At 56.8% G+C, this 22,505-nt stretch overlaps 11 protein-coding genes across 11 annotated transcripts; 4 read left to right on the top strand and 7 right to left on the bottom strand.

Moving 5' to 3' along the window:
• Positions 1–415: 415 nt before the first annotated feature.
• On the bottom strand, positions 416–3,760 carry VTJ04DRAFT_5864 (uncharacterized protein; the record flags this gene model as incomplete). Its single annotated transcript, XM_069364025.1, has 1 exon — positions 416–3,760. One exon carries the CDS (start codon positions 3,758–3,760, stop codon positions 416–418), a length of 3,345 nt encoding a protein of 1,114 aa, XP_069217893.1.
• An 851-nt stretch (positions 3,761–4,611) lies between these two features.
• On the top strand, positions 4,612–6,435 carry VTJ04DRAFT_5863 (uncharacterized protein; the record flags this gene model as incomplete). The annotated part of the gene is made up of 3 exons (XM_069364024.1): positions 4,612–4,657; positions 4,752–5,240; positions 5,297–6,435. 3 exons carry the CDS (start codon positions 4,612–4,614, stop codon positions 6,433–6,435), a joined length of 1,674 nt encoding a protein of 557 aa, XP_069217892.1.
• A 434-nt stretch (positions 6,436–6,869) lies between these two features.
• On the bottom strand, positions 6,870–9,368 carry VTJ04DRAFT_5862 (uncharacterized protein; the record flags this gene model as incomplete). The annotated part of the gene is made up of 1 exon (XM_069364023.1): positions 6,870–9,368. The coding sequence occupies one exon, from the start codon at positions 9,366–9,368 to the stop codon at positions 6,870–6,872; it is 2,499 nt and encodes an 832-aa protein (XP_069217891.1).
• A 725-nt stretch (positions 9,369–10,093) lies between these two features.
• VTJ04DRAFT_5861 (mitochondrial 37S ribosomal protein uS2m) lies at positions 10,094–11,425 on the bottom strand (the record flags this gene model as incomplete). The annotated part of the gene is made up of 3 exons (XM_069364022.1): positions 10,094–10,406; positions 10,463–11,336; positions 11,395–11,425. 3 exons carry the CDS (start codon positions 11,423–11,425, stop codon positions 10,094–10,096), a joined length of 1,218 nt encoding a protein of 405 aa, XP_069217890.1.
• A 522-nt stretch (positions 11,426–11,947) lies between these two features.
• On the bottom strand, positions 11,948–14,098 carry VTJ04DRAFT_5860 (uncharacterized protein; the record flags this gene model as incomplete). The annotated part of the gene is made up of 3 exons (XM_069364021.1): positions 11,948–12,921; positions 12,981–13,854; positions 13,922–14,098. The coding sequence occupies 3 exons, from the start codon at positions 14,096–14,098 to the stop codon at positions 11,948–11,950; spliced, it is 2,025 nt and encodes a 674-aa protein (XP_069217889.1).
• Positions 14,099–16,044: 1,946 nt separating this feature from the next.
• VTJ04DRAFT_5859 (uncharacterized protein) lies at positions 16,045–16,291 on the bottom strand (the record flags this gene model as incomplete). Its single annotated transcript, XM_069364019.1, has 2 exons — positions 16,045–16,195; positions 16,242–16,291. 2 exons carry the CDS (start codon positions 16,289–16,291, stop codon positions 16,045–16,047), a joined length of 201 nt encoding a protein of 66 aa, XP_069217888.1.
• A 108-nt stretch (positions 16,292–16,399) lies between these two features.
• Positions 16,400–17,057, top strand: VTJ04DRAFT_5858 (uncharacterized protein; the record flags this gene model as incomplete). Its single annotated transcript, XM_069364018.1, has 2 exons — positions 16,400–16,602; positions 16,664–17,057. 2 exons carry the CDS (start codon positions 16,400–16,402, stop codon positions 17,055–17,057), a joined length of 597 nt encoding a protein of 198 aa, XP_069217887.1.
• A 25-nt stretch (positions 17,058–17,082) lies between these two features.
• VTJ04DRAFT_5857 (uncharacterized protein) lies at positions 17,083–17,343 on the top strand (the record flags this gene model as incomplete). Its single annotated transcript, XM_069364017.1, has 1 exon — positions 17,083–17,343. One exon carries the CDS (start codon positions 17,083–17,085, stop codon positions 17,341–17,343), a length of 261 nt encoding a protein of 86 aa, XP_069217886.1.
• A 59-nt stretch (positions 17,344–17,402) lies between these two features.
• VTJ04DRAFT_5856 (uncharacterized protein) lies at positions 17,403–17,839 on the bottom strand (the record flags this gene model as incomplete). The annotated part of the gene is made up of 2 exons (XM_069364016.1): positions 17,403–17,608; positions 17,791–17,839. 2 exons carry the CDS (start codon positions 17,837–17,839, stop codon positions 17,403–17,405), a joined length of 255 nt encoding a protein of 84 aa, XP_069217885.1.
• Positions 17,840–18,362: 523 nt separating this feature from the next.
• On the top strand, positions 18,363–19,800 carry VTJ04DRAFT_5855 (uncharacterized protein; the record flags this gene model as incomplete). Its single annotated transcript, XM_069364015.1, has 2 exons — positions 18,363–18,452; positions 18,997–19,800. 2 exons carry the CDS (start codon positions 18,363–18,365, stop codon positions 19,798–19,800), a joined length of 894 nt encoding a protein of 297 aa, XP_069217884.1.
• A 965-nt stretch (positions 19,801–20,765) lies between these two features.
• VTJ04DRAFT_5854 (uncharacterized protein) lies at positions 20,766–22,346 on the bottom strand (the record flags this gene model as incomplete). The annotated part of the gene is made up of 1 exon (XM_069364014.1): positions 20,766–22,346. The coding sequence occupies one exon, from the start codon at positions 22,344–22,346 to the stop codon at positions 20,766–20,768; it is 1,581 nt and encodes a 526-aa protein (XP_069217883.1).
• Between the last annotated feature and the right edge of the window lie 159 nt (positions 22,347–22,505).

Genomic DNA, 22,505 nt, shown 5'->3' with positions numbered 1-22,505 from the left:
GGGGCTAAGTAAACAAACCCTTGGTTTCCGCGCAACCCGGGACCTTAAGCCTCAACACCGACTTTCAGATCCACCAAAACGCGCCTGCGGCAAATAACGGACGACAGAAACTCAGAGGAATTGAGAAAAAGAAAAGCTCTGATTCTTGAGTTTATTCGGAAACATCCAGAACAAGCTCTGTTAAGAGCTCGTCGTCGCATCAGGCTCGCAACACCAAGACATGCCCTGGGAAGCAACAACAACAGAAAAGCCATCACCATGACTCAAGCAGACGTCATCATAACAATCATCCATGTTTGCATGGTGAAGCATTTCCAAGGAAATACAACTCTAACAAACCCAGATCAAGACACCGCCGCTCAATCATCGAACATCCCGTCCGTCCAAACACCCAAGCCAAAAAGCGTCACCTCCATCACCACCGTCCATCCCTCATCACGTGCCTCAACCTCCCCATCCCAACCGAGGGATGTTCCTGCCTCATCGGCACCTTCCCACCATCTGTTCCCCCTTCAACGGGCTCCTCCCCCTTATCGACCTTCACATTTCCCATCTCAAACGGGTTAAACCCCCTCCTCTTCTCCACCCCTTTCTCCCAGATATCCAACATCACCCTCTTCCTCAGCTCAATGACATTATGCTGCTTATACATCCCCTTCCTTGCCATCGCACCCTCCGCCAAGACGTCCTTGAGCAAATCAAGGGGCGAGATCCCCAATAGCTCCGCCTTCGTCGTCCACTTGGCGCCCCGCTCCAGCAGCATGAAAATCATGTTACACAAGTCATCCTTCTCGAACCCGACCAGCTCCGGCTCGCACCTACACGGATGGCGGTGCGTCATGTCCGGGGTATCCTCAGCATAATCATCCTCCTTGAAAAAGCTGAGCAGACACATCAAGCCCGTCCTGCCGTCCTCGTCGGTAGGCAGATCGGCGTCAGTGATGTTAGCCAGGTCAAGGACGTGCTTTAGGCAGGCGGGCGACAGTCGGCGAGCGCCTGCGCCGGAACAAGCGGCCTTGAGATACCTCAGCGCGGTGCGGCTGTTTGGCTCCTTCAGGGGTTGAGATTCCAGCATCAGCTTGACAAGCGAGGGCATGAGCCCCTGGATGGCGCAAATGACGGGACGGTGAGCGTCAGCGGGACGGAAGCGAGGGTGCTGGGGGTCTTGGAGGCGGAAGATTTCGTCTGTGTCCTCGGAGGCAAAGGCGCGTAACAGGGCGTTCGACGGGTAGTGTTCTGTGGCGGAGAACTCGAGATCCGGGGGATCGTGCTTGGCGAAAACTTCGTGAACGTCGGCGCCGTGGTTGATGAGGATTTGGAGCATGGCTAGTCGCTGAGACTCCAACACCGGCGTATGCGGTGGTTGTGGTGTTGGGGAGTGAGTGCAGCAGACCAAGCTTGCCATCGTCACATATCTTCGGGAAGCCATATCGTAAAGAAGGGTAGTGGTCACAAGGTCCTTCGGGGCCTGGTCAAGTGCGAGCCGGAGCACTTCGTGGGCTTGAGCAAAGTCAGGACGTAAACAAGCCATCAGGGCGGCATGGTCACACTGAGTGATGTGCAAGTTGCGAGGGTCGAGCCGGCGTCCGGCACGGCACGCCCACATGCCATGACCAAGAGAGGCCGACGTAGCGGGTTTGGCCGCCAAAGAACCAGTCGGACGAGCGCCGTGGCTCAGAAGGAGGTGGGAGATAGCCAGGTCCCGGGATGTGGAAATTATTAAACCAACATCGATCTCGGCGAGGAGTTCCTTCTTTACACCCAGAATGTCCGCTTGCTCGAGCACCCAGCGAGCAAGGTCCACGTCAACGCCGCCAAAGCGCTCAGACATGGCCGTTCGGGTCAACATGATGGCCAGGTCGCTCTTGGTAATTGTGCGGAGAGCGCCGACGCTGGCCAACCATTGACACAAGGGCAATCCGCCAGGCTGGCAAACGCTCAGAAGGGACGCACGCAGGTCCACGTCGATGCTAATGTCGGGATTTCGGGTGTTTAACTCGTAAAGGTACCGTGCAACAGCAAGTTTTGCAGCGGCCATTCCAGGGGTGGTCAGGCAGAAATGGATGTGGCGAGGAACCATCACGCTATGTATTGGGACCGGGTTGAAAGGGTTGTCTTGAAACCAGCTGAAGATGGACGGAACTTGTATTTGCTTCGCCGCGAGGCCGTGATCGATAAGTTGTTTGACTGTGTCGAGAACCCTATCGGGGCTGACTTCCTTGTACAAAGGGTGGTATGTCATGATGAGATTAAGCCTATGTCCGGGGATAACCTTGAGCGACCGATGATGGGCCAACTCCATCAGCAGTTTGAGCGTCTGCGGCATGTGCTTCCGGGCTGCTGCATCCATGCAAGCATCAAGATCGTGTTGGCTCATTTGAACTCGATGGGTTGAGTCAAACGCCAAGCGACGTAGGATGGGTATCATATCCGGATCCTCTTCGTCAGCGCCAGTGACGGTTGAGTCGGTGACCCAGAACAGAGGGGGTCGTATATCATGAGGCCCCAGCCCGACCCCCATGTCCACCAGCCACGAGACGTCCGACCACTGCTTTCGACTCCGGAGTGCGTAGCTGATGACGGGTTGCCGCTCGCTGCTGAGTTGCAAGAGTGTCTTCTGTTTCCGATCCGGACTGTCGGGTGGGGTAGTCAGATCGACGTGCTTCTCAAGCAAAAAGCGTCCAGTCGTCTTCAGGTGACCACCGGCGATGGCGTATTCGGTCGGCGGAATGAGGGTTATATTATGGCCATCCGTAACCAGCTTGGGGTCCCAATCGGCGAGAAATTCGCACAAGGGTAAATGGCCATGCCATGCTGCGACGTGGAGTGGTGTGATTCCATAGCCAGGCTTGTTGTTCCAGTAGTTAGGGTGATAGTGTGCCTCAGGAGGGTCAGCAACCATGTAGCGGGAAGCACCCTCCTTCAATAAGAGCTGGACGGTAGACAAGTGGCCAGCGATGACTGCTTGAAGGAGTGGCGATTCATTCAAAGGAATCCATTCCTGTCTTCTCCACGGCTCAATGACGTGGATAAAGTCAAGTTTGTGGTGGACACGAAGATAAGGATTCAAGTTGGCGCCGCGTTGAATCAATAGCCTGATGAAGGCATCGTCACCGCGATGGGCAGCGACATGGAGAGGAGTCCAGAGGTAAAGCGATCCGAGTTCTTCTGGTGAAAAGTTACTGCCATCGGACTTGTTGATGCGCTTGCGCTTGGGATCCCAGACGACGTCGTGTTGAACCACGACGGCATGCAGTTCTTGGATGAGCAGGTTGTATGCATACTCATCACTGTGTGCGAATCGAGTGTTAGGTGTGGAGTGCAGAAGCGGTGAGTTCCGAAGGCGCCTGAATGTCAGACCCAAATCTGAGCCAGGGGTACAAGTGTTGATGGCCGTGTCGAGGTATTCCCGAGCAAAGAGGCGGTCCATCAAGGGACAGCGGCCTGGCCGGCGACCCTGGGCGGCAAGCAGGCGAAGGTAGGAGTCCCTGGGGATGGGAGAACAGTAAACGACATTGGGGTTCACCCCAAGGTCGAGCAGCTGACGAGCCGGCTCAAGCAGGCCATTCTCGGCGAAATAGAACAGGGCGTTCCTGACATTGGCAGGGTTACCCGGAATTCTCGCTAAGAGCTCAGAGCGGGCAATAGTATTGAGGCGACGACAGGTCCGGGCGAGCGCAGTTAGGTCCGCGAGTGTAGGGAGGCCAGCGGAGATGGTGATGAGGACCTCATTGGGGAGCGTCAAGATGTAAGCAGACATGGTAGATTGGAGAGTTGAAGTGCTCTTGCGTCTGAGCCAAAGTCTGGTGAGAAAGGCGGGAGCAGAGAGAGGTGATGGAATGGGGACAAGATGAGAATCGCGTCCTGAGGGGCAGAGCCAGAGAGGTGTAGGCCGTAGGTCAGGATAAGAGAAGATCCGGAGACGGGATGGAGGCCGATAGGGTGGGTAAACATGGGGGAGATGTTGTGCACAAGATCAGGCACGTATTGTTGTGAAAGATATCCAACGCAATCTGCTGAGCATAACGTACGGAGGATGCTCTATGAAACCGTTTCATCAATTGGAGTGGTGCTGGCGCGAGGTTGGAGGCGGATGATGCATCATGGGAGCATATCTTGGTACCACTCTGAACTAATTCTTGAGTTATCCCAAGCTCGAAAGCTCAAGGATGCATGCCCATGTGAATGGATGCAAGGCTCCAGTCCCGACAGAAGCCGGACAACAGCCTGATCTGCTGCGGGGCACCAGCTCCCAGCCCGCGGGGCAGGTTGGCCCCGCCACGTGAAGATAAGCTTCCAGGCTGCTTATCGACCCAGCTTCCGGTGGCCCCACACCTTGCTGCCCCACCTTCCCCCAAGCAAGCACCAGACGGGACTGCAGTGCAGCTTCCAGCAATCGATGGGCTTCGATAATTTTTGGATCTGGCGGGGACCCTGAGTGAACAGTCCATCAACCCTGAGCATCTCAACTCCAACGGCGGCGACAGGCAAACCCGACGAAACCATCCCCGGCAACACACCACCCCACGTCTGCCTCTTCCCCCAAGACTGCTTCTCGAGCTCCGCCACTACCCAGCCAAGCACCCAGATATTATCTAGCCCGTCGCTAACATGTCGTTCGGCGGCCAAACGCCCACCATCATCGTCCTCAAAGAGGGTCCGTTGCCCCTCCTTTTGCTGTCAACATCATATGTCCATGTCTGCCCTTCTCCGTTACTTGGTCCGCTGACTCGACCACCGCCGCACCACAGGCACCGACACCTCCCAGGGCAAGGGCCAGATCCTCTCTAACATCAACGCTTGCTTGGCCGTCCAGGCCACCATCAAGTCCACCCTCGGTCCCTATGGCGGAGACTTATTAATGGTGGATGCCAACGGCAAGCAGACCATCACCAACGATGGAGCCACCGTTATGAAGCTGCTCGACATCGTTCACCCCGCCGCCCGCATCCTCGTCGATATCGCTCGCTCCCAGGACGCTGAAGTAGGCGATGGCACCACCTCCGTCGTTGTTCTCGCGGGAGAGATCCTCAAAGAGATTAAGGAACATGTCGAGAGTGGCGTCAGCTCCCAGATCATCATCAAGGGCTTGAGGCGAGCCTGCGCCATGGCTGTCAACAAGATCAAGGAGATCCAGGTCAGCACCACCGAGGCCAATCGTCGCGACACCCTGCACAAGCTTGCCGCCACTGCCATGACAAGCAAGCTCATCAAGCGGAACACCGACTTTTTCACCAAGAGTATGTTGGTTCCAACGGGTCGTGTATTTGTGGGGATACCTTACTGACAATCCCAGTGGTTGTTGATGCCGTTCTCTCTCTCGACCAGGACGACCTCAACGAAAAGTTAATAGGCATCAAGAAGATCCCCGGTGGCTCCCTGACCGATTCGCTCTTTGTCAACGGCGTTGCCTTCAAGAAGACCTTCTCGTATGCCGGCTTTGAGCAGCAGCCCAAGGCCTTCACCAAGCCCAAGGTTCTGTGTCTCAACGTTGAGCTCGAGCTCAAGGCCGAGAAGGACAATGCCGAGGTGCGCGTCGAACAAGTGTCGGAATACCAGGCGATCGTCGATGCCGAGTGGCAGATCATCTACAAGAAGCTCGAAGCCGCCTACCAATCCGGCGCCAAGGTTGTCCTCTCCAAACTGCCCATCGGCGACCTGGCCACCCAATACTTCGCAGACCGTGATATTTTCTGCGCCGGTCGCGTCTCGTCCGAGGATATGGAGCGCGTTGTACAAGCCACGGGCGCCACCATCCAGAGCACCTGCTCCGACATCCGCCCCGAGCATCTCGGCACCTGCGGCCGCTTCGAGGAGCGCCAGATTGGTGGTGAGCGCTACAACTTCTTCGAGGACTGCCCGCAGGCCAAGACATGCACTCTCGTCCTCCGCGGCGGCGCCGAGCAGTTCATCGCTGAGGTGGAGCGATCCCTGCACGACGCCATCATGATTGTCAAGCGGGCCATCCGCAACAAGACCATTGTGGCTGGCGGCGGCGCCACCGAGATGGAGGTCTCGGCCTACCTGCACCGCTTCGCCGACCAGGACGTGCGCAACAAACAGCAGGCCGTGGTCAAGTCTTTCGCCAAGGCGCTCGAGATCATCCCGCGCCAGCTGTGCGACAACGCTGGCTTCGACGCCACCGACATCCTCAACCGCCTGCGCGTCGAGCACCGCCGCGGAAATACGTGGGCCGGCGTCGACTTCCAGAACGAGGGCGTCGCCGACATGATGGAGCGCTTCGTCTGGGAGCCGGCCCTCGTCAAGATCAACGCCATCCAGGCCGCCACCGAGGCGGCCTGCCTGATCCTCGGCGTTGACGAGACCATCCGTAACGAGGAGAGCAAGACGCCCCAGCCTCCTGGGAAGCCCCTGCCGCCGGGCGCCGCGCAGCGTGCTCTGCGCGGGCGCGGTCGGGGTATGCCGAGGCGGTGAAGGGGGTGAGGTGTAGTTGTGTGTGTAGATGAAAAGAAAATATAAGTTGTCAATTCTCGGAAGAAATTCGTTCCCGTGATGCGTTGCGTTATGTAGATGATTATTTCGAAGATGATGATGACATTCGATGGCTACGATGGGTGTTGTGCAGGCAGTCCGTTCAACTAACATGCCACTTACCAACTCCCACTAACTTCGTTGGCTCTACGGAGGACAGATTGAGGACTAGAAGTCCAAACTTTCTGTTGAACTATGCAACAAACAGCTAAAAACAATTATATCCAACAAAGGCCCTCAACAAGAAATTAAATCCAATCCACGAACACGCTGCTATCTAGCTGGCCATGTATTGATGCCCAAGAACACAGGTAGGTACACAGTTAACAAGATGGATCATCTCACCTCTCCTCCTTTCCATCCACGACACCCCAAGCTCATTCATCCCCATCCAAACTTGACGGCAATCGCCGTCCCTGGATCTCACCACCTGTTGCCATTGCCATCGTCGTCGGCGTTATCGTCATGGTTGTTGTTGTTGTTGCTGTTGCTGTCGTCGGGGATGGCGATACCAGCTCCTCCGGGGGCGGCGGGTAGAATAGCAAATCCATCCTGCTACCGCCGCCGCCGCCGCCACCACTAGGTTCCCCCTTATTAGCACTGCCATCCATTTCCGCACCAGTATCGACCACTCGGTGGTCTGACGGTGGTGGCACTGGCGGGGGGAGTTTGATGTTCCCGTACCCATCACCCGTTTCGGCACCAGCACTGGCTCCGGCAGCAGCGGTGGTGGACGTGGTGGTCGTCGAGAGTGCTGCTGGGGCCAGTGATGTTGGGATGGTACTACTATCCGGTGGTCGACCCAGCTTGGAAGGGTCGGAACGGCCTCCCCCGAGAGGTTCCTTGGTGTCGAAGACGGGATGCTCTCTGCCCTGCTGCTGCTGCTCGCCCCCAGGCGGTTCTCCATACTCCACCACATGGTGTGCATCGATCAGCATCTCCAGGTCGCGGTCCACGGCGTCGTCGTGAGCGCCTTGGTCAGGCCCACCATGCTGTGGTGGATGATCTCCTGATCTTGCCCCGGCAGCACCTCGGGGGTCTCGATGCCGCGGGATGGAGTAGCTCAGTTGTCCAGGATTGTGATGATGAGAGCCCATGGAATCGAGTCCCGCTCCGACGGTGACGGTGGGGTAGTCAGTCTCGTCATCCGTCCCACCAGCGTTGATCAATGCCTGAAATGCATCTGCCGCTTCGGCATCTTCGGGATCGTTCTGCGGTGGCGGAGAGGGAACGGCAGCACCGTGATGAGGTTGCTGGTGGTGGCTCGGCGGCGGAGGTGGCGAGGGATGCGTGAACGGGTACACTTGGTGATGGTGGTGATGGGCATGCAGGTGGGAATCCCCAGAGGACTGCGCGATGATGGCGGGGTCGATGGGCTGGTAATCCTGGAGGGGCATGGCAGTGTGTGGACTCGGTTCAAGCGCCCCTAGCGTCGAAGCGTGGGTTGGCGATGCGTGGTGGGGTGTGCAAAAGGGGTCATGAGACGGGGCTTGGAGCATGGAGGCATGCGTCCCTTGTGATAGAGCATCCGGCCCGTGCATGTCGGCACCTGTTGCCGTCGACACGGAGGGGTGAGGTGGTGGAGGGAGGAAAGACAGCGCTGTGGGGTCCGAAAAGGGGGCATGCGAAGGGACCACGTTGAACGGAGAAAGATGCGTCGGATGGGATAGTTGTGGCCGAGAACTGTCGGTGGTCAAGTCCATCGGAGTCCCAGCTGCAGGACTCGGTGAAGCCCGCTTGGAGGCGGATGTCGAGGCACCGCTCGGTGTTGGACGTTTCAGACCGGTCCCGCTTCCAGAAGACGTCGCCAACGACGCATGAGCAGCAGCTTTGCTAGTGTCCTTGCACTCCGCACAGTTACGGATGACGTCCGAGACAGTTTCCTTGATACGGCTCCAGTGATACTTCTCGGCGATGGTGGCCGTGGTCTTGTTGATGCCGCCGTGAGTCTGGTTGTGGACGCTGCGGGCGATCTCGTATTGGCGCTGGGGATCCGAGATGACCTCCTTGTCCTTGAGCATCAGGATGTCGCCGTCCAGCAGCTTGTAGTGGGTGGCAGCGCTACGAAGCCTGCTTTTCTCGGCTCGGTCAGCGCCGTTGGGATACCGGCCGGTCTTGAGGTAGAACTTGATCTTGTCGAAACGCTCTTCACTCACAAGTTCGTCGCTGCCAGGACCGCCAGGCGAGTCGCCCAAGTCGCGACCGTAGATGATGGCGTCGACCAGCCGGTCCGGATGGCTCTTCAGGTTCCCGGCGCCCTTGACGCGCCCGATGCGCTTGAAGCCCAGGGCATCCCAGATCTTGCACGAGGCCACGTTGGTCTCATAGACGAGGTTGAAGACGGAGTACTTGTAGCCTAGCTTGGGAGCCCAGTCCAGGTAGGTCTCGCCCATGAGGCGGCCCACGCCACGGTTGCGCGAGGCGTCCGTGACGATGAAGCCGGCGTTGCAGATGTGACTGCTGCGACCTGGGTAGTTGGGCTTGATGTAAAAGGTGCCAAGACACTCCTTGGACCAGTCCTTGCCTTCGACAACGTCTGCAGGGCTCTCAATGTGACCCAGAAGCATGATGCCCCCAAAGTTCTGGAACCAGTACGAGGCGAACTTGTCGACGGTCATGGGGTCCATCATGGGATACGTGTCACCGCCCTCGATCTCCTTGTTGAACTGCTCACATAGGTAGACGAGTAGAGACTCAGGGACCTGGTGGCGCGAGGCGAAGGGCACGACGGTAGCAACCGTCTGGCGGTCACGGAGTGTCACATGGCGAGGGGTGATGGCGGGCGGCACGGACGGGTTCGCGGGATCGGGATACGGGGGATCTCCCGAAACGCGGTAGATCGTCGGAGCCTCCGGGTCGTCCAGGATGGCGGGCATCTTGGCGGCCGTTGTCTACCTGACTCTTGTGATTTTGCACGATGCAGACAGACAGACAGACAGACTCAACAACAACACGTCACCATCAACACGATACCCCTGGTGGGACAACATCAGCAACTGCATCTCAACAACAAGCTTCAATCATCTCAAAAACTCATGCATTCATCCAAAATTCATAGGCCGTACCTCGAATCCTCAAGCTAGGCTTTAAAACTACTCGAGTTGGCCAAGAGGTTCTTACACCCAGCACCCGGAGCAGTCGGAGCGTCTTGCCCCGATAAAGAGAATATGCACGGGTCCTGTACCCGGGGAAAAGGGCTTGATTCAGGCACGCCCAATCAGGGGAAACCGATCGGGGGGTGCGAATCGGCGGCGAAAGCGACAGGGTGCGGCCGGAACGTGACAGGAATTGAGTCGCTGTGCTGAAAAGTTCGTGGTGATGGTTTGTGCTCAGGGGAAAAAAGGAATGGAATGCGGGCAGGTCTGGGGACCAAAACCATGTGATCTGGGTGGGGTGTGCTGCCGGCTGGCCAGCAGGTGGCATATCAACTCTGACACTTTGACTACGACAAGAATATATCAAATGCTCATCAACCAGAACCCGTCGTCTATTCTTGTGTACATAGGTAACTATCCCATAGCGAACCTGGTGGTTGATCACATCCATTCCATCAAATACAGCATGTTTATGAGTATAATACACTACCCCCTCCAGTCCCAACTCACGCTTCCTCATTCGGGCTCGGCCTCGAAATAATCGGAGCCTCCAACATTTCGGCGAGGAGCTGGTCATCACTCAAAAACTCCTCACGCGTCAGCGTCGGCTTGTCAGAGAGCTCGCCCGAAGCCTTAGCCTCATCCACCGCCTGCTTGGCCGCCTTGGCCTTTTCCCGGGCGTCCCTCTCAATGAAGTTGGCCACTTCGCGCGGCGTCTCCCAGGTGACAATGCCCTCATTGGCATCGGCCAGTCGCCGCGCCTGTCCGCGCTCGCCCGCCCGGCCGAGCACGGCAGCAATGAGCGTGATGCAGCGGATGCTGTAACTTTTTGTTAGGCTTTGTTTTACAGAAGTTTTGAGCCGGTAGAGACTCACCTGTCATCGTTGGCCGGGATCTGGTACGTCACCCACGTCGGGTCGGCATCCGTATCGATGACGCCGATCGTCGGGATCGCCGCCAGCCCGCACTCGTGCAGCAGCGGGTAATTCTCGATGGGGTTGAAGCAGACCACCAAATCCGGCACCACCGGCCGGCAGTCCCTGATGTGCTCATCAAACCCCTTGAGTTCCCGATCCAGCTCATCCACCACCTTCAACCTCTTATTCGCCAAAATGACATCCCGATTCGTAATCGACCCGGGCACCCATTTCTGGTACAAATGGCACCCTTTCGCCAGTTCCGCCGCCTTCACAACAGCAGGCATCTGGCCCCTCCTCGTTCCCACGAACAAGATCAACCCGCCGTGGTACGCCACCTCCTCGACGACTTTGGCGGCCCGCCTCAGATGCGCCGCCGTTGTCTCCAGGTTGATGATGTGAATGTCCTGCCTCACGCCGTAAATGTACCGCTGATTAGCCGGGTTCCATTGCGAGACGTGGTGCCCCATGTGGCTCTGCGCCGCCATGAGCATCTCAAGGGTCACGTCGTGCGGGGGGTTTTCGAGGTCTTGATCCGGGTGGTAGCGGGACTCGACGTTGGAGCCGAGCGGGCGGGTCAGGCCGCGCTGGCGCTCGTACTCTTGGTGGTTGGCGGGGATGTGGGCGATGGCGGCCTTGCGGGCAGCGGCCTGGGCGGCTGCGAAGGCTTGGGAGTAGGAGGTGGGAGTGTTCGGGGTCGGTGTCGGGGCTGGCGGAGGTTCGGCTACGGTCGTGGGAGCAGGGGCCGCGGGCCGTGTAGGTCCGGAGGAAGAAGAGGTGGTGACGGTTCGGAGGTATGCTTGCGAAAGAGGGGCGGCGAGGGCCCTGCGGCCTGAGAAAGTGTCAATTGGGTCGTGGTTTAAATTGGTCGGATGGGAGAGGCTCCTTACCCTGCCGTAAGCCGAAATTCCTGACTATCATGGTGGAAAGGCGGGCGCCAACGTCATTGCGGACACGGCGCTTGGTGTTGAGGGTGAACGGCAACAACTTTTCTTGGTGTCGCTCGCAGCCGATGCTTGGTCCGTGCACCCTCTCTCAAGCCCGGAAGCCCCACCTGGCCCCACTACCGATGCCCCGCCATCCATCCCGCTCATCAGTCGGAACATGCGACGACGAGAAGGCAGAGGTAACCAGAGGGGCAATGGAAGCGCGAAGCGTTATGAACCTTTGAGAAAAAAAGACAAATGAGAGGCATTAAATATCTAAAGAGTGACGGTCTGGCCCCATTCAGGACCAGGAAAGCAAAGTCTAACAGATAGTACTATTCCCAAACGTATCTCAGCACAGGACGCCGACAGCTCCTGAAGGCACAACCTGGAAAAACGGACGGCGATAATCAGTTATATATCCATTCCCACCTACGACAAAGGAAAGTCCGCTCCAAGACACACGGCATTTACACAACCCCATCTACCACTTCGGCCTGCCCTCACCCAACCGACTCTACCGGCTCGACAGCCTCGAGATGGTAAACACGCCCACGATCGCCACCGCCAGCAGCGCAATCGCGCCCGGGAGGAGCAGCTCGTTGGGCACGCCGGCAATGATCTGCTCAGGAGGGTGGTACTGCTGAGAAGTACGGCTGCGGTGGTGGTGGCGGCGGCGAACAGGGGCTCCATCCTCGTCCTCGGATTCGTCGCTCTCCTCCTCCTCATCGTCCTCCGCATGGGCGGCCTTCCTCCTCTCACGTACAACCGACGACGGAGCCGGAGTAACCTGGGCCGCAGTCTCCGCATGAGCAGGACCGACAGGCGACTCCTTGGGGTCATGCACAAAAAGATCGACCTTTTCGCGGCGGCCGTGGCGAGCGAGCATGATGGCCTCGAGCAGGTCCTGGTCGGTGGTGATGGAGACGGAATCTCCTTCGTCGTCCAGGTACGAGAGGGCGAACCCGCCGGAAAGCTTGCCATCCTCGACGACGGGGGTGCCGCCGATGGCTTCGACCTCGGAGCCCAGCTTGGCCGCCACGTTGGCCACAAACTCGGCCATGCCGTGGGCGGCGATGACCTGCAAGCGGTGGACGCGGCCGCTAGGGGCTTTGAATTTGAAGGTGAAGGGGGTTTCGGCGGGCGGGAGGGTCGAGCCGCCTCCGAGGGCGCTATGGGGTGGGGAGTCCACGCCGACGTGGCTGGCCGAGTCACCAGGCGCAACACTTTCGATGGCATGGCGCTCGCTGCGGGCGATTTCGGGAGACATGAGAGACCGGTGAGTGTGGTGGAGGGAGCCGTCGCCCGAGACCATGGACTCGGTCTCGTGGTCCAGCGAGAGCCAGAACTTGTTCCATGCAGGCCCTTCATTATCGGTGTTGTTCATGGAATTGATCTGCTCAAGCGTCGCATAGGTAAGCTTAAGCACATCCACCATGCCGACGATCTCGCCGCTGTCGTTCATGACGGGGAGGTTGAGGTAATGGCCGTCTGGACGGGCATGGATTAGTAGGTGCGTTATCATGCTAGATCCAACACATTGTACCTACCATGCATCTTGCGCAAAGCCGCCTGGATGGTCATGTCCATGGGGGCAAAATCCGGGTGCGGCGTCATGACACGGACGACACTGCAGGTGGCCGGGTCGAGGCCAGGGGCGATGACGCGGAGAACCACGTCCTTGCTGGTGAAGATGCCCGTGATGGCGCCTTGGTCCTGGACCAGCACGGCGGTGGTGTGGTTTTCCTTCATCAACTGGGCAGCCTCCCTCACCGAGGTGCGCACGCTCACAGTCACCGGCGGCAGGCCGTTGAGCACCGACTCGAGGGTAGGACCTGACATCTTGACGCGCAAGGCCTCGACGTACTGGATGATTTGCTGGGGCTGTGAGGCGCCAAGCTCTGACTGGACACCCTCCAGGGCATCGTACAACCGGCGCGACGAGGCGTAGGCACGCTCAAGCTTCTCCATAGCATCGTAAAAGCACTTTGTGATATCGAGCACGCCGGAGATGTCCTGGTTCTCGTCCATGACGGGCAAGTGGCGGAAGCCCTTGCGCACCATGAGATCGAGGGCGTCGGTGGCGCTGGTATCGGTGCGGGCGCATAGCGGGTTCTTGGTCATGATTTCGGCGATGGTGACATTGTTGGGCTTGAGGCCGGCCCCGACCACGCGGAAGGCAAGGTCCTTGGCAGTGAAGATACCGGCGATACGGTCGTCGTCGTCGGTGACGAGCACGCAGTCCTCGCGCTTGGCGGCCATAAGCTGGGCAGCCTCGGCGACGGTGGTCTGGGGTTTGATCTGAAGAGCCTGGCTCGGCTTGAGAGCCAGGACGGTGCCCGGCGGGGCTTTGCGAGAAGTGCGGGCGCGAGATGTCAGGTGTTTCTTCTTGGAGAGGTCGCTTTCCATCTTGCGACGGATGGCCTGGCGAGGGGCGGGCGTTGTTAGTGGGGCGGTACACACAAAACTCGACACTCCGGGCTCGACATACCTCATCTTTCTTGGACTGCTTCTGGCGGCTCGCGCTCACGGCCGAGGTGCCGACGTCACTGCTTCCGGCATCGATAACAGGCCGGGGGATGCCCGAAGAGCCAGAGCTATTGGCGAGCGGGACAGCGCCCCGGCCGCTGCGGTTCGAGGTGCGGAGGGACCCCGGGTTGGCCGACATGATGAAGGGTGGTTTGGCTGGTGTAGCTGCTTGCTTGTCCCGACTCGACAACGCTCACCACAGCGGCTCGGTGGGTGGTGATGAGGACGACAATGGCTTGGGCCCGCGGATGCACCGTCACACCGAGTTTTCGCGCAACAGCAGTTGGAGTTGCTGGTTGAAGCTGCACTGGACCCGAAAGAAGGGCCAATGAGGCGATGCATCAGGAGACCGTCTGGGAATTCTCGGGCCAAGAGTCGGAAAGGCAGCAGCCCAAGGGTTCGGGTTAGCTGAGGAGGTGCACGGGCCACTTATGCGGGGCTGCGGGGTCGATGAGATAAGCAGCCTATCGGCCGAAGAAAGGCGCAGGCCAAGCCTCGATGTGGGAAGGAATCACCTTTTCCCAGCCGCACTTTGTCCTTCTGATGCTGGAGTTGACTCCCCAATTCCCTCACTCTGAAGCGATTCATTCCGTCCAGATCTCGGATATGTTCTATATTCATGGCAGATATATTTGGGCTCGGCTCTTTGCCTCAAGTATCGTGGATAAATTCCAGAGCGACGGAGTGCCGCTTCTGACGGCCTTGCCCAGCTTGGGTGGAATGTGAAATGGGTGGCCTCGATGTTCGAGGCCTCTCCCCCAAGCAGTCTCTAATTAATATCCTGGCTGCTTCTATGTAGTACTTTTTTGGTAATGTTCAGTCCGTGCCTTCGACATCACAGCCCACCGTCGGTTGCCCGCTTGGGTGACCTGTGCCAATCCCAGAAGTACCTGATTCTGCAGATATCCTCCACACCTTGAAGCCACTCGCGGCAACGAGCCAGCAGAAGAATCTCATGAATGACGTTGAAGATGTTACTCTAACCCCACCTGTATTTTTTGAAGCAATTCCCTGTTTCTTGTGATTGTCCGCCCAAACGTTCGATAGAGTGAGCGGCCTGCTTCCAAGGCAGTCCTCAGAAATCTCTCGTATTGCCAATACGACTTGGGACCAGTTGGCCTGCATATCCAAGGCGCCGTCCACACTGCATGGCATGGCAACGTGGGATGAACAACTGTTCGACACACACAATTTGCTGTCCATGAAGCTACGAGCATGTCACCATCCGGCTTTGAAGTGTCTAGTCAACCTCGTGTACTACTTCAGCGAGAGTAGCAGCTCACCATCTACTCAATTACGAAGTGCCGTCGTTATTCTGCGTGGCTAGTTTGCGGCATGATTGCGCTGCTGCTGCAAGATACCGCATCTCACGGCGCACAGAAATAGAATGACTCCCGCAGTAGCGTCTGACAAGTGCAGCACGGGTTGGATCACGATAGGAACTGTAAATGGCGAAATGGCGGATCGGGCCCGCCCGGCGTTTCTCCTCAACCTGGAAGCAGTCCCAGAAACACAGCGCCAATGACGGTTGTCACATGGATGGGGCCATTGTCCCTTGACACAATTGGACGTGGGCGTGTGCGACGGTGGGTGCACCGTTGCGAGAGTCAGGTTCCAGGAACGGGGAGTGTCTGTGGTGGACCTTGGTCCAATCCTGTGGAACCTGGGACTTCCAAGGTTTCCTTCCACGTCCCCTTTCCGCCCGTAACGTCAACGCTCAGCTGAGGTAAACCTTGCGTCCGCGCCGTAGAATGTGGAAACGCGGCATGCTGCATGCTGTAAGGTACCATACACCAGGACGTCACCCTCAATTTGCTCCATTGTAAGCCATCCATGGAGCCCTGTCAGCCTCTTTTCGGCATCGGATCCCAGAGGATTGAAGAACGGGATGCTACCCTGCGCATCCTGCTTCACACAGCCCCAATGTTCCCAAAGTCCACCAGCCTCTCCCAGTCTTTTCCTTCTTTTCCTCTCGTTTTTTCTCGTCCCTTCTCGAGTAGAGAAAATACAAAACACCTTGGAATCCCACCCGTTCGCCCGGAGCGACAAGAGCGCATCTAGACCTGGTTGCGTGCCAATCCCCGGTCAGTTACCAAACACACCCCCGGCATTCCCGAGCGCCGCCGTCAACAACCCGCGCTCAAACAGCGCGATCCCCCCGCAATCTGCCTGAACTGAAATCGACCGCTTGATCTCGCTTTGGCCCGTTTCATGCGCTGCTGTTGAACATCCGACTCTTTTCCTCACGAACTCTCAATCCAAGCGTCTGTTCAGCAAAGCACCTGACCGCGAGTCTCGAATCAATCGCCGACATTTGTCCGCTACGAATCATTCATTGGAGCGAGCAGCCGCCAATCCCCTCGAATAACACGGCGCAAGGCAACGTGAAATCACGCAAACCGTCACAACCGATTCTCTATCAGAAGCCCGAGAAACAACAATGGTGTCGATACCAGAACCCGGGGAGGCCGGCGTTGTGCTCGATATCAGCCGCCGTTCTTTCGCAACCACCGTCCGCCAGAGTCTCTCCCACATGCTGCTCCCACGCGAAGATGACTGTCACCCGCAGCCGGGCGTCGACCTGTGCGAGAAACCGAGCATTTCATCCGTCCAAACGACGTGGATCATCGTCGGTGTCGTGGTGTAAGTTGTGCTTGACCATCCGGACCCAAATCCAGCCCGCTAACAAGCCTCCTCTCTCCAGCGGCCTCCTCCTCACCGGGACCGGCTCCGTCCTCCTCTTTCTCCACTTCCGCAAAACCAAGCGCGACAAGCGCGAGGACCTCGAAGACCGCTTCCACCGCGCAGACTACGGCCTCGATGAACTACCACCATCCGGTAAACCCCCGGCCGATGATGACCTGACCGACGCTGGTTCCACAGGCGGCTACAGCAGCAGCCGGCCCGGGCGGTCCCCATCACGCAACCCGCTCCAGTCCGGCGCTGAGCCCAAGTACGGCAACAGGAACGGAGGGGGAAGCAGTACACACCTGAATCCGTTTGACGATGCGTCATCCATGCGGTCGAGCAACGGGTCGACGCACGCGTGGCCTAAGAGGGAAGGGCATCAGCCGTCGCCGCTTGGACGGGAGCTTTAATGTCTTTTTTTTTCTTAACGACTGAATGGGCTGGTTGGGGGCAGGTGATAGATGCTATGAAATGAATTTTGCTATCGATGGCCGGGAGCCAGTCGGGAACCGAAGTGGGCGGGATATGACATCCGCCGAAATACGACGCGAAACGACGGGAAAGCGGATGATGAACGAAAGGGAGGGACGGGTCATTCAAAGTTATCATTTTTACACGGGTTGCTACGACAAGAAAAGGGGTGCGACATGTTGTTTGTATGATATACCTACCACCTACTTACCTTACGTTACCTAGGTACGTTTCCGCTTGGCTGGTTCAGCAGTGGGGGGTCCCCTGGCGAAGACTTCGCGGCATCATTGCATTTGCTTGTTGGAAGCTTGTTCGTTGCTGCTTTCCAAGGTCGGAGTTTGTGTTGTGCGCTGTGCTGTGCTTGCTGTTGTATATCCAGGGTGCTGGTCTAGGTTGGTTGGGCGGTTGGTTTTGGTTGGTTTGATCGGGAACGGTTGGGTTGCCGTGTACTTCCTTCTTTTATGCTGTCCTCGGCGATTGGGCGGGTTGACTTAGGGATGGGGTGTCCTGTAAGAAGTTGGTGTTAGGGGGGTTCAAAGGAGCTTCGGTTCGAGTTTTGTCTTCTGTTTTCCTTGTTACAAGAATCCTGGTTTTGTGATGGGCTCAGTCATAATTATGGATTTTATTGGTGATTCTGCAGGCCGGAGCATTTTTTGCTATCATCATCTTGACGCTGTGCGAAGGGAATGATCATTCTGTTTGCCATGACGTTGATGCCCATACTTACGGCCCGTCTAAGTCTAATGATGGACTGGCTGTGGATATTGTCCACCTGCCGCTCGCGGTTGCTAAATAGTCACGGTAATTTAAATTTGGGACCTGTCATGAAAGATGGACGGTATTTGTAGTCTTTGCGAGTTGGACGCAACGGTCCTGGCGGGACCCACCCGTTGAACAATCGCCGGGCCAAGAGCTCCGATAATCCGGGTCTTGGTCCGGCTCCGGAATTGTGGGGCGCCGGAGCTGAATCAACGTCATCCGACCCGGAGCTCCGGCCCCGGCCGGAGACAGGAAGCTGGTGATGACAGCAACACCTCAAATACACTCAATGACATCAACAAACAGATTTGAGTTCATCTGTGCTTTGCAACATTCGTCCAGTCCTCGAATACTCCATCACACCCCTGGAAGAGTCACCAAGATCGACTCACCTACTGGCTCGGACCTCCGGAGGTCAAAGCTGAGACTATGTTTGAAGAAATATATATACAGGTGTTCCCCATCCACAGGTTGTCAAGTTTCATATGTTCACCAATGAATTCAACAACTTCGAGATTCGTCTTAATAACATCAAAAAAGAGGATTCATCGGCAACCACTTCACAACACACACAGGTGAGTCACCCATCCCATATCCTTCAATCCATCATGGCCCAACAGCTTCGAGGAAATAGGTCAATGGGCCAATTGAAAGGCACTTACACTGACTTGAGACTCAAGAACAGAAGCGAAAACATGGCCGCTATCATTTCGGCTCTTCCATCCCCTATCTCCTTTTCTTGTCTAGTCATTTTCGTTCGTTTCTTGGTTAGTTTGTTTCTCTCTTCTATTCCTCGTGTTGTCTCTCTCTCTCTTTCTTTCTTTCTTTCTTTTTTCTTTTTTCGTCTTATCTTCATCAATCTACACGCCCTTCCCCTTTTGTACATGCCCATCACCTCACTTTTTGCTTGGTTTCTCATACGCCACTTTGACATCATCACTCTACTGTTATCAACTTGTATTCTCCTCATCCGAACTTCACCTAACATCATGCCACCCATTACACTCATCATCATATCATTTTACAAAACATAAATGACTCACAACACTAACCCCTTTTCATGACAGACTTTCACACCCAACCTTGCCGCCTTCCAGGGCATTCCCTGGACCCTCCCAGGAGCCTCCTCCGCCGTCGCCCCCCTTCGCACAGCCCTCTCATCTGCCGTCTCCCGCCGCGCCGCCCTTGCCGTCCTCCCGCGCCGTCTTGCCTTCTCCCTCCATCTCGCCTTCCCCCGCGGAGCCCTCTTGGTTCGTCGTCTGCGTCCCCGGCCTTTTCGCTGCCCTGCGCCTGCTCGCCACTCCTCTGGCGGTTCACCTGGCTGTCCTGATCGCCAGTGCCCTCGTCCTGGCGCTCCGCAGCAATGCGACCATTTTTTCTTGGGAGGACAAGCAAAAGAACAAGACCAAGACCAAGAAGCCCCTGAAGCCCTGCTTAAAACTCAGGGGTGGCGGCACAAACTCCTCCTCTGTTTCCTCCAGCAGCAACGACGGCGGTAACCACTGCAGTGAAGACAACAGCAGCAGCATCGACTACTACCTCGAACCCGCCGAGGATGGTCCCCCCCTCCGGCGCTCCGCGCGCTGCCACAACTTCCAGGCTCTGCTCGAGGCCACCACCACCGCTGTTGCCACCCGCGGTGAGGACCAAGCCATAGAAGACGCCGAGGGAGAGGAGGCAGGATACCCCCTCCGTCGCTCAAAACGGTCGTACGACTTGCAGGAGACGCTCCGCGCCGCGCTGCGCGAGGACGGCGACGAGGCCGCGGCGGCGAAATCGATGCGGCTGCGCATCAAGCGCGTTAGATTCCTCCTGCCCCTCCGGGAGGAGGGACAGGAAGAAAAGATCCGCTGGAAAAGAATGGACGACGACGACGAGGTGTACTGGAAGGAGCGGAAGCGGTTTTACCTTGGTGATGAGTAAGGAGTAAGTAAGAGTGGTGGTGTGGAGAGGAGTTGATACAGAAGGTGTCGAAGAAAGACATAGCCTGCATATAGATGATAGATAATATATGTAGACAGCGAAAAGCCCTGAGAAATGATTTCCAAGCGCCGTTAATGCTATGTGCTGAGCCTGTGACCTCGATGCTCCACAGATGCCCCGTGAACATGTGATGCAGTAGGGTTCTCAGAGCATGAGCTGTAAAGACATGACGCAACCAGAATGACCCAGCAGCTATGAGAACCCAGTGTCAACAGCATGTCTACAGCGTACCACATTGCCAACCCCCAGACTGTAAAGTTATACATACGTACAACCAGAAGCCCTTCTTGCAGTCTCAACTGAAATCTATCAGAAAGCCTCTGTTCTGCCTCCTCTGTCATTTCGTCTTGGGCCTAGAGGTTTACATATACCACTGGCAAGCTCTCGGTAAGAGACCCACACTGTCCGGTCCCCGTACCGGGCGAGACCAGCTCGTCCCTCTCAAGTCCAATAACCAGGGGGTGCTCAATCAATCATGTATTAGCACACGGGCCGGTCCTCGGAAGCCATGATACGTGTTGGGCGGTTACTGAGACGAATACACCATTCAGATCTATCACTGGAGACATCGGACATTCTGTGTTGATTGAAATAGATGTAGATCATTTAGTACAGGTAATTGACTGTACTACATAGCTACTTGACATTGCTACGCAACAGTTTTTGCAATATTCCAGGTTGTTCTGAGCGAGCGAGCATGCTGGTCCGGCGGCTTTGGACACCCAGTGCAATCACCACTTGAATGTGGGGAACCAGGGCTGGTAACCTCTGGAAGGAAGCAAGGCTTGGATAGTAACCCCTCATGAGTGCTTCTATCAAGCAGCTGTGGGATAACCAAGCCTCGTCACATCAACCAGGGTTGTAATAAAAGCTCGCGTCAGGCCAATCACGTCGTCGTATGCCGTCTAATTGAACACGGAATAACCGGTAGTATCGACGTAGTTATCTTCGCTGGAGGTGCTGGTCGAACGCTTCCCTTGCTTGCTAACGCTCGGCACATACTCGGCAACGACCAGTTTCTCGCGGTGGCAACCGACCGGAAGCCGACAGTACACCTTGCCGCCGCGGTACTTGCACTCCGGGTTCTGGCAGATATGTCCATGGGTACAGCCTTCCAGTCTGCATGCACCTCGCCGCGGGCATGGCTGGCTTCGGGCGAGCAGCTCGAGAGCAGGTAGGAGCTCAGGCTCGATCGGCGTGTGGCCAAACGGACATTTGTCGCCAATGTCGCAACTTCCCTGAAGATGGTAGCTGTTGCATAGCTTCCTTTTCTCAATGATGCTCTTGAGGCGATTCTGAACTTCCGCGCTCACGGGCCCCAAGTAGCAATCGAGGCGGAAATTATTGTCGTTGATGGGGACCTGGCCGGGAGGTATGTCGTGCTTCCTGGGAAGCTTGGCCAGTATATCGGGTACTCCCGTTGTTGATTCGGTGGTAACTGGGGTAGCCGGTGGGCTAGCAGCAGAGATCTTGCTGTCGCCATTTTGCGCAGCAGGATTCTCATGCAACATCCGGCAGCTTTTGCCGTAGCGGCACTTCCCAATTGTGAAGAACAGACACGGATGCTTTTTATCATCCTTCGTGGCCTTGGTATCGTCCTTCTTATCGATCTTCTTTCCGTCCTTTTTGTCGTCTATTTTCTTTGTTGGGGCGAGGGCTGAAGGGGCAGTTGTGTTGACTGGTGAACTTGGGAGCTTGACTCCTCCACCGTTAGTACCGTTAGTGCTCCGGTACTGAGCAGAGGCATCTACCGGCGAACCACGGAAGACGCTGGTAAACTCTTCGATACCCATGCCCAGCTTCTTGAACTCATCGTGGAAGCGAACGCCGGGGGTATCGACAAGAGTGAACTTGGAACTGTGGCCCATGTAGGGCGTAAGCTCTGAAACGTAGCCGACGTCGTGACAGGCAGCGAAGTATATGTGTTTGCACTGGCTATTCTCGGCGTAAAGGCGCAGCAAGGCTCGCAATTTAAAGTCGGCGTTTTCCTTGAGTTCGCCGGCGTCGACAAACTCAGTGAGGCCGTATGAGCGGTTGAAGCTCGCGATGAAAGGGGACAAGGAGCGAGCCTCACCGCCGACGATACCGGTTTTGTGCAAGGCTTTAGAGAGGCCGAGGACGTTCGCATAGATGCGAATCATGATTTGGCAGTGCTCAAGGCCGCGTCGACGCAGGCTTGCTTTGACCTCATCGTTGAGGAGTTGGGCTGCTTCGCTGCCACCATCGGCACGTTTCGCTAGCAGCGAGTCCTTGAACACGTAGCCATCGCCGTCGACGAGGACCAGAACGAAGGGATTGCGTTCCTGGTCACGGGCCATCTGCTTGTACTTTTCCCTGGCCTCCCGTTCTTCTTCGTAGTCGCTCTTGAGACGCTTGTACTTTTCGATGAGGACGGCATATTGGTCGAGTATACGCGACAACTCATCCTCATTCCGGTACTTGGCCAGCTGGGCCGCAGCCTGGTCGATTTCTCGGTCGGTGAGCATGGCGGGCAACTTTGGTGCGGACGGCCAGGGAAGTCGGGAATGAATCGACTAAGGGACTGGAACAGCGTTAGAGGGTTGAGCCCGAAGAAATGATGATGGCTCAGGCGAGGAGCCTACCGATGACTGGTCCTGCCCAAGGTATCACGAAAGACGTGTGGG

The sequence above is a fragment of the Mycothermus thermophilus genome (genome assembly GCF_041956435.1).
Source record: "Mycothermus thermophilus strain CBS 625.91 unplaced genomic scaffold VTJ04scaffold_4, whole genome shotgun sequence".
Taxonomy (NCBI): Eukaryota; Fungi; Ascomycota; class Sordariomycetes; order Sordariales; family Chaetomiaceae; genus Mycothermus; species Mycothermus thermophilus.
The sequence above is the reverse complement of the archived record's forward strand: the minus strand, read 5'-3'. Positions and strand labels throughout refer to the sequence as shown.